The 8,575-nt window shown below is 31.2% G+C and overlaps 2 protein-coding genes across 4 annotated transcripts; one reads left to right on the forward strand and one right to left on the reverse strand.

Annotated features, from left to right (window-relative positions):
• Positions 1–1,467: 1,467 nt before the first annotated feature.
• LOC123886363 (phosphatidylinositol transfer protein 3) lies at positions 1,468–4,898 on the forward strand. Its single transcript, XM_045935689.1, has 6 exons — positions 1,468–1,608; positions 2,077–2,218; positions 2,642–2,818; positions 2,907–3,005; positions 3,591–3,836; positions 4,425–4,898. The coding sequence occupies exons 2-6, from the start codon at positions 2,153–2,155 to the stop codon at positions 4,716–4,718; spliced, it is 882 nt and encodes a 293-aa protein (XP_045791645.1). The 5' UTR covers positions 1,468–1,608; positions 2,077–2,152; the 3' UTR covers positions 4,719–4,898.
• Positions 4,899–5,062: 164 nt separating this feature from the next.
• LOC123886345 (uncharacterized protein At1g01500) lies at positions 5,063–8,176 on the reverse strand. 3 transcript variants are annotated; one of them, XM_045935682.1, is made up of 3 exons: positions 8,085–8,176; positions 6,671–7,461; positions 5,063–5,523 (listed from the first exon to the last, which is right to left on the reverse strand). In XM_045935682.1, the coding sequence occupies exons 2-3, from the start codon at positions 7,394–7,396 to the stop codon at positions 5,290–5,292; spliced, it is 960 nt and encodes a 319-aa protein (XP_045791638.1). In that variant the 5' UTR covers positions 7,397–7,461; positions 8,085–8,176; the 3' UTR covers positions 5,063–5,289. The 3 variants fall into 3 exon arrangements, with proteins under 3 accessions (XP_045791638.1, XP_045791629.1, XP_045791631.1); XM_045935673.1 differs by lacking the exon at positions 8,085–8,176 and adding an exon at positions 7,638–7,721; XM_045935675.1 differs by having other exon boundaries at positions 6,671–8,087.
• Positions 8,177–8,575: the final 399 nt, after the last annotated feature.

Genomic DNA, 8,575 nt, shown 5'->3' on the forward strand with positions numbered 1-8,575 from the left:
CTTTGTGGTGGAAATCTCTCCTAGCACTGAAGATTTTTTTATGTTCACGTGGGAATCTTTCTCATGACTTTGGCACATGTAAATTGAAAGTGGAAATGCAACTATACTGACCATCCACCTAACTTACCTTTTTTTTAAAAATATCTAACTAGAGATTCACAAATTGTATGTTTAAACTGGTTTACCAGTCAATTGTTAGAGCACATTTCAATTTTTTCACAAAAAATGGAATTTCTTATCAGATTATCAAAAATGAAATTTGATGCCAATGTTTTCCCTTTTTTACTTTGTAATTTAAGAATTTTGACTCTTAATAACTCATCAAGATATTTCTACGACTTAGACCTTTTTGAATTTGTCATGAGACTAATCTTAAAGTTAATAGCGAGACATTTGATTTATTTTGTTTATTAGGACCAAACTATCTCTCAAATAGATGATACTCCAAAAATTGAATGCGAGCTATGTCGTCAATCTCCCAACACATTTCCCATGTTCACTCGAAGACAAAGTAATATGGTGGCTCATAAGCTAGTGAAGGTAGTCATTTCTAATACTTGCAACGAGTTTTTATTTTATTGATATTCCTGTTTTTATGGATCACTTTTTAATAAAATACATTAGGCTTTTCTAATAAAATATGATATAAACTTTTTTGATATTATAAATTTAAAATCTTCCGGAAGAGAGAGATCCATATACCAAATCTTTTAAAGTTTTTGATTAAGATGTTTGTCTAATTTATTTGTATGGTTACTCAAAATCTATAACGCGATGATTCTTGGACTCTCATTGTGATCCAATAGTGGTATCAAAATTGATGGTTTGACTGACTGCTAATATAAAAAAATTCCTAATATTGTGGTGATCGGACGACTAGTCCGTTAATAGAGCATCAATTGTCAGATGCTAATATAGATTTGTTAGAATTAATTTGATATTGGTTAAAGTAATGACTGGTTAGTTATAATTAGTTGCTTGTTGGTTATGTTAATTACTACCTTATAATCACTGTATAAACTACATTCTACACACATTGTAATCATCGATTCATAATTAATATTTCCCCAATTTTATTCATATCTGCTGCGCTAAACTTTACCATGCTTCTCAATACCAACGGCATTGCAAGCATATATGAATGAATTTTTTTTGTTGGATATTGAGAAAAAATTGTTGGATGTTAAACAATATATATATATGTGAGCATTTATATACTTATTGTCTATCTTAAAATTTTGGATTAAACCCATGTGTTTTTCTAGAAGTGGTTCTTTTTTTTTTTTTGTTAAGTAATCTAATGATTAGAAATTCATCTGATCGTAAAAGATTATGGGTTCAAACCCCGGCCTGCATAAAATGCAATATCCATACCAATTGAGTTATGTTCACTGGATTGCCATTTTACTTTTATTATTTATTTTTTTTCAATTATTTTTCCTATGGTCAAAATGTGACAATGTCATATGTTTTTGTTTTTATTATTGGAAATACTTAACAATGTTTCATGCATATGACACATGAACCTTCTCTTCTTCTTTCCTCACTCTTTGTTGTGAGGTTACTGTCTTCTTCTGAAACCACTATTTGTATCTCTCAACTTTACAGGTTCTGTTCCTTTATTCTCCATACTTTTTCATTTTTAGATTTTTTTTGTTTGTTTCATTTTTCTGCTAAAAACTTTGTGATTTCTGCTTATATTTTTGTTTGGATAGCTTAGTAGAACATGAAATATAGATAATTTTATGTATTTTCTGTCTTTTTATGGATCTATTATAATGAATTATGAGAAAAACTATGTTTTATTGATTATATATCAAAAGTAAAGTTTCTTCTAGGATTATATTTTCATGACAAAGATTTACATGTGAGATGGTAGAACTATTAATTATTAGTATTTCCTAGAATTTTGGATTTACATCTGCTATGGTAGAACAAATTATTCTTAAATCCTTAATGGACTATGTTTGTGTGATCTATGAGCTTTGTTGAGAATTTTGTATATTTATCTTTGTTTTAGATTCTATGTGGCTTTGCCTTTGATCATAATAGTTTGTTGTTGTTGATATTGAATAGGAATTGGTTGTGAAAAGTGAAAAGAAAAGACTATATAAGCACTAGTTTCCAAGTTCACAAGGAATCTTCAGTTGCCATGTTTAATCTATGGGGTAGTACTCAACAAGACGAGAAAACCAAAGAGGCTTATGCTGAAACCAAGGTAAGTTGATTCTGCCGGTGAACAAAATTTGATTTTGAATAATTGATTCCGGTTAAAATTAAGTTAAATGTAAAGTGAATTATGTTTGGATATATATTCTTATGAAAGTGAGTTGAACAATAAGTTCAAGTTTAAAAATCAGTTGTATTGGAAAAAGCTCTTATATTGTTTGTGTTTGGTTCTGCGGCGATAAATATTGATTTTGAATGAATTGATTTTATAATATTGGTTTTAGTTAAAATTGAGTTGAATGTTAAGTCGTTAATGTTTTGATACATTCATAAAAGCAAGTTGAACAATAAATTTGAGTATAAAAATCTTGTTCTTATCGTTTGGTGATCTTATGTTATATTATGTTATAAGTTATTTATTACCTTTGTTAGATCATGATTCTGATTCTGAGTATTGAAATTTTACGACCAGATTAACGAGCTCAAGGTAGCAATTGGACCCTTATCAGGGCACAGCTTAAAGTACTGCACCGATGCTTGTTTAAGGCGATATTTGGAAGCTCGGAATTGGAATGTCGACAAGTCAAAGAAGATGTTAGAAGACACACTCAAGTGGAGATCAGTCTACAAGCCTGAGAAAATTCGATGGGTAAGTTTTGTGTTTGGTTTCATTTTTTACAATTTTGGTGCATAAATATTGTCTGAAATAATTCAAGACGATGTAAATTATGATTCAGGATGAAGTTGCAGAGGAAGGGGAGACAGGGAAAGTTTATAGAGCCGGATTTCACGACAGACAAGGAAGGACTGTTCTTATTTTAAGACCTGGAATGCAGGTATGATGGTTTTGAGATATTTGGTTTTACTATAAGGCATGTTTGGATTGACTTATTTGAGTTTATCTATTGGTATAAGCACTTGCTAGCCTGTTTTGGAGAGTTTATGGATATAGCTCATGACATGTTCATAAGTTGTTTTTAGCTTATTTCCATAAGCTCTCCAAAATATAAATAGGTCTGTTTGGATAAATATCTTCATTAAATGTTTATAGCATAAACGCTTGTTTATGTATAAACTATTTCTATAAAAAGATAAAATAAAGCAAATTGGTTTCATATAAGATATAAGATATTTTAATAAGCTATCCTGGACAGCTTATACAAATAAGTTGAAATCGGGCTTATAGACACGTCATAAGCTATTTTCATAATTTCTCAAAAACAAACTCACAAGTGCTTATGTCAATAGATAAGTCAAAATAAGTCAATACAAGCATGCTCATAGTTTATACATAAACACTTGTATAACAGTTGCTTATGATGTTATAAGCATTTAATTAAACTGTTTATCGATACAGTATATCTCTAATTTTCTAGAGCTTAAAGGGTATATAAATTGAATGTTTGATGAGTTTGTTGCAGAACACTTCTTCATTGGACAATCAAATTAAGCATCTTGTGTATCTATTGGAAAATGCTATGCTTAATCTTCCACCAGGTCAAGAACAAATGGCTTGGTTGATAGACTTCACTGGCTGGTCAATTACCAACAATGTTCCCCTCAAATCAGCCAGAGAGACCATCAGTATTCTACAGAATCACTATCCTGAGAGGCTTGGCATAGCATTTCTTTATAACCCTCCTCGAATTTTTGAAGCGTTTTGGAAGGTTTGCTTTCTTTTCTCTCCGTAGATTGATATCATTAAATTGTCGATATGAATTCCTTGCAATCATGGAATGACGCAGTGACGCAGTCATGGACTGTTGAATCGAGGTTTGACAGTCCGTGTTTCGACCTAAGTAAATTTGGTCCAAAACACAAGTCAACACGTGGAGCGCCTGACTAGTGACCATGATCCATGGGAATCACACACGTGTCACAATCACATGACTTGGACCAACGAATCATGATTGATAGTTTATGTTTCGACTTTAATAAATTTGGTCCAAAACACAAAGTAAGGACATGGACTGTCTGACCATGATCCGAGGGAATCACACATTTGACGCAGTCATGTGATTTGCACCATCAAATCAAGATTAAACAGTTCACATTTCAACTTTGGTAAATTTGGTCCAAAATTAAAAGTCAGGACGTAAATCGTCCAATTTGAATCAATGGTTCAGGTCAACAACCGTGTAATTTCGTGAATGCAGAGAATCCAAATCATCAAATTTCACCATAACTAAAAATATAATACTGATTCCATTGCATTTCTGTATAAAAGTTGAAGGTTATACTTATTTTTTTTGCAGATAGTGAAGTATTTCTTGGATAACAAGACATTTCAGAAGGTGAAATTTGTGTACCCTAAGAATAAAGATAGTGTTGAGCTAATGAGTTCTTACTTTGATGAGGAAAATCTTCCAAGTGAACTAGGTGGAAAAAGCAAATTGAACTATAACCATGAGGAATTTTCCAAAATAATGGTTCAGGATGATTTGAAATGTGCAGACTTTTGGGGTTCTGATGATAAGCTCTCAAACCATAGGCATTGTTCAGCAGAGGTAGCTCCAGAACCAGTTTGCAATGAAACTCCAGCCACATGAAGAACTTAACTTTGTTTTAACTTTAGTGCAGATACAAGTACTAATAGTAATTATCATAAAGCCATTAGATCCATGCAAATTAAGACTAAGAGATTTATGATACAATTATCCTTTGTTTGCAGTGTTGTTATTTCATCATGATATAGTAATAGTACACTTGCTACTTTGAGAATATCACAATATTGCTTCTTCTTTTTTATGAGTATGAATCGAACTAGTACGTTGAAGTTTTATATAGAAGTGTTGTATGATTCCAATTAACGTAATTGAACTTTTATACTCTCCTTCAAAATGAAAACATTTCTTTGAAAGCTTATGAAAGGATCAAAGAAACAAAACAAAAATCGAGGGAAAAAGTATTAAAATTAACCAAGACAAAGATTGTGAACTAAACAATGGAACTACCAAGTTTTCTACATATAAGTATTTGCCTTTGAACAATAGAGGATACAAATTCCAACTCACAAAAAGGTTTTTATTTTTTATCGGGAGGATACTCCAGGGTTTACAACACTCACACGCTGCGCATCAACCACTTGCACTAGACTCGAATAATAACTTACAAAAGGGGTTATATGAACCGCCTCTTGAAATTACGAGTAGTTGTTTGGTATGAACGCGCTAAGAGACTGACTCCTATTCCAACTCCCACACAGATGCCAAGTCCAATTCCAACACCAACTCTTACTCCAGCATTGAACCATGATAGCTCACCATTTTCCCCATCTATATATTCTGTTCTTTGCCAATACATATCGTTGTAATCTTCTTCTTGTTCTTGTTTGAAGCTTTTGTACTTGGCTACCTATGAAACAAAACAAAATAAGGAATAACAAGATTTTAACCACAAATCTAGCATAAGCTAAGTCATGGAATAGGCATTTATCATAAAAGTTCTTATGAGTTTGTAGGTTGTTTTTTTAAGTTATACTTAGAGAACTTATTGGAATAATTAAAACCAAGTTTTGTACATGTCATAACTCACAAGTTATTTTATAACATGTCCATAAACCAATCTGTATGCACCAAATTAACATGGTACAGAGAAATGCTTACAAGGTTTGTTAAATGGAATTCTGAGATCATTGATCCTTAGAAAATCAATTATAGATTAATGCAATCAATTATAGATTAATGCATAGACACTTCTAAGTAAATATTTCAAAGCAGATAAAACCATAAATGACTGAAATAATCATTGGTCAGACTTTATTTACTTCTCGACCGAACTTCAGATTTACATACCTCCTTTCCATAAAACTAGAGACAAAAGAAAGAGACACTACAGAGAATAATAACTGAATAAGGACTCACTATTACCAACACTTGTCTTTTAATGGGGAAGGTTTATAAGGGGCATTTATTGGAGAATGCAAAACAGAAAATAATACAAGTTAAATTAGTAGTTTCCCAATAAATATTAAAAGAGATGTGTGCTGTGATTTGTGCCTGCCCATGCTACAGTCACACTTCAAGGACAGGATTGTTGGGACCAATATCTAAAGATAAAGTTACTAGAGGGACCAAAACATAGATAACATTAATAACTTATAGTATTAGATTATTCAACCAAACATAAGTTTAACCATAGAACATTTATACAAAAGTTTAGTACTATCAAAGGAATATGCCACATTTTATTCCAAATCCAAAAACATAAATCATTTAGTCATAACTTCAAACATAGTTAATTGTATTATCCACAAAATTTGCATAGTCACAAAAATTAGTATATTCCATGATCATGAAAATTATGATATCCCTAACAGACAAAATCGAAAATTGCGCATATTAGTGCATGTTTAGATTGACAGTGAGTTTGACGTAATCACGATGATACACTATACTTTTGGCAAAAGTTACAATCTTCAATAAAATTACGATATCACTATGATTTCATCAAACTCACTGTGATTCCAAACATGCAGTAGAAAGTCGTTGTGTAATTTTACCTGTAAATCAAATCCATGATCATGATCATGATTAGAAACATCTTTCTTGGACTCAGTTGTTTCATATTCTGGAATCACATCCAACATGCCCAATTTCCTATTATGCTTCTTCTTACAATTGAACTGCAGTGTCCTAGTTAAGATTATAGGTGTTCCTGAAAAGCAACCAGCAACATAAACCTCAATTTCAGGATCAGATACACCAACATGTTTTCCTTTGAGAAAACCACTATTAGATGTCCTTTTTGTTTCACAATTCATACTCCAAAATCTCTTATCATTATTCATCTCAAGAACACAAGAGAGAATACATTGATCTTTCTCACAAATCTCAAACTTCATGCTACCATTTAATCTTATACTATCTGTATTCACAAAAGTGACTTGTTCAGATTTCTTATCAATTCTATCCCTTCTTAGAATCGAAGAATCTCCAACATCATTGTTCATATTGCTTCTAACACCATTTACCTCTAAAAGTGTATCATGACATAAAGGTATATGATGAAGATTCAGAAATTGTGGTGTTGATTCATTCACTTGAATTCCACTAATTCTTACATAAAAAACTCTTACATCAAACCAAGATAATGAAAATGATAATTTCATGCATGATGATTCATCATAAGGTGAATATTCAATTATTTGAAGACTTTTATTTGTTGATTCTCTTCCATTGCATGATGATGTATCATAAGATCCTTCCATCTTCATATCCAAAATCATTCAAATAAGTGAATCCATCAAACTCCACATCATCATAATCATAATTTTTCCAACCAAAACATAACCTGTTTCACAATCAACGAAACAGTTAAAGGACCGCCGATGTAATTTTGCCTGAAATATTGTACAAACTTGAAACAAAACAAGAAAATCAAAATCAAAATCAAATGAAAAATGGAATCTAAAGGGAATAAAAGAAGGAAGAAAGAAAACTTGAGTGAAGGTGGAAATTGTAAGTCACCAAATAAAAATGGCTATTTATTGTTCTTTAATTTTTTTAATGATTTCAATGAAAGGGGAAAGAGAGAATGAAAAAGTTGATGAAGTATATGAAATGAAAGTGAAGAGCATTTGTCTATGTAACAAATAATTATGTAGGGATTTGAATTTGCTACAGCAATTCACGTAGTCAAAGACGTTGGTGGTTATTGGATCAAAATCAGACGATTTAGAATTCAATACATATTTTGCATTTAAAAGAATTTGAAATATCGAATTTAAAATCTAACCCGAATGATCTCGATCCAATGGCAACCAACTTTGTGAATACATTTACAGCAATAAATCGAAATCTATAATATACACACTTGATAGTAATTAGTAAGAGACAAATATGTGTGTTTATTAGAGGAAGATGTACTACCACAAACAAATTTAAATTCCTATTTTTGAGGAAATAAACTATAACCATGAAAAATGAAACTGTTGATGTAGACTCTTTGATTATGATGTTTTCTTCTCTATCCTTTACTAACAACCACGCATGCTTGATATGCAATCAAATTCTTAGTTCAACATAATCTTTATTGCTATATGCATCTAAGTCCTGCCACTTGGTCATGGCAGGCTGCTAACAATATTAACTATGTATGTGTTCTTCTAGAGTAGGCATAATATACATTAATTAATTAATACATATAAATATCAAAATATATGTTAGGAAAGTATAAGCATACTTTTTAATTTCTTCATTTGAGTTTCTTTTATACTTAATTTGGTTTAAAGTCAGTTATAATAACAAGTGGTTTCAATATCTTTTTAATTGCTGTTGCGAGAAATCGAACTGTAGTTTTCTCTATAAAATTCAGCGTCTAACGTCAATCACCACTAAATCAACTACTCCCTCCGTTCCAAAATGCAAGTCACTTTGAGAAAAAAATTTGTACCAAATTATAAGTT

The sequence above is a fragment of the Trifolium pratense genome, linkage group LG1 (assembly GCF_020283565.1).
Source record: "Trifolium pratense cultivar HEN17-A07 linkage group LG1, ARS_RC_1.1, whole genome shotgun sequence".
NCBI classification, from domain to species: domain Eukaryota; kingdom Viridiplantae; phylum Streptophyta; class Magnoliopsida; order Fabales; family Fabaceae; genus Trifolium; species Trifolium pratense.

What these genes read in the sequence shown, in the direction of transcription:
- LOC123886363 (XM_045935689.1), top strand. Translation starts at nt 2,153, where the DNA reads ATGTTTAATCTATGGGGTAGTACTCAACAAGACGAGAAAACCAAAGAG. An exon ending in AGGCTTATGCTGAAACCAAG is followed by an intron (nt 2,219 to 2,641) that starts GTAAGTTGATTC and finishes TTTTACGACCAG; the next exon opens with ATTAACGAGCTCAAGGTAGC. An exon ending in TTTTAAGACCTGGAATGCAG is followed by an intron (nt 3,006 to 3,590) that starts GTATGATGGTTT and finishes AGTTTGTTGCAG; the next exon opens with AACACTTCTTCATTGGACAA.
- LOC123886345 (XM_045935682.1), bottom strand. Translation starts at nt 7,396, where the DNA reads ATGATTTTGGATATGAAGATGGAAGGATCTTATGATACATCATCATGC. An exon ending in ATCATGGATTTGATTTACAG is followed by an intron (nt 5,524 to 6,670) that starts GTAAAATTACAC and finishes TTTGTTTCATAG; the next exon opens with GTAGCCAAGTACAAAAGCTT.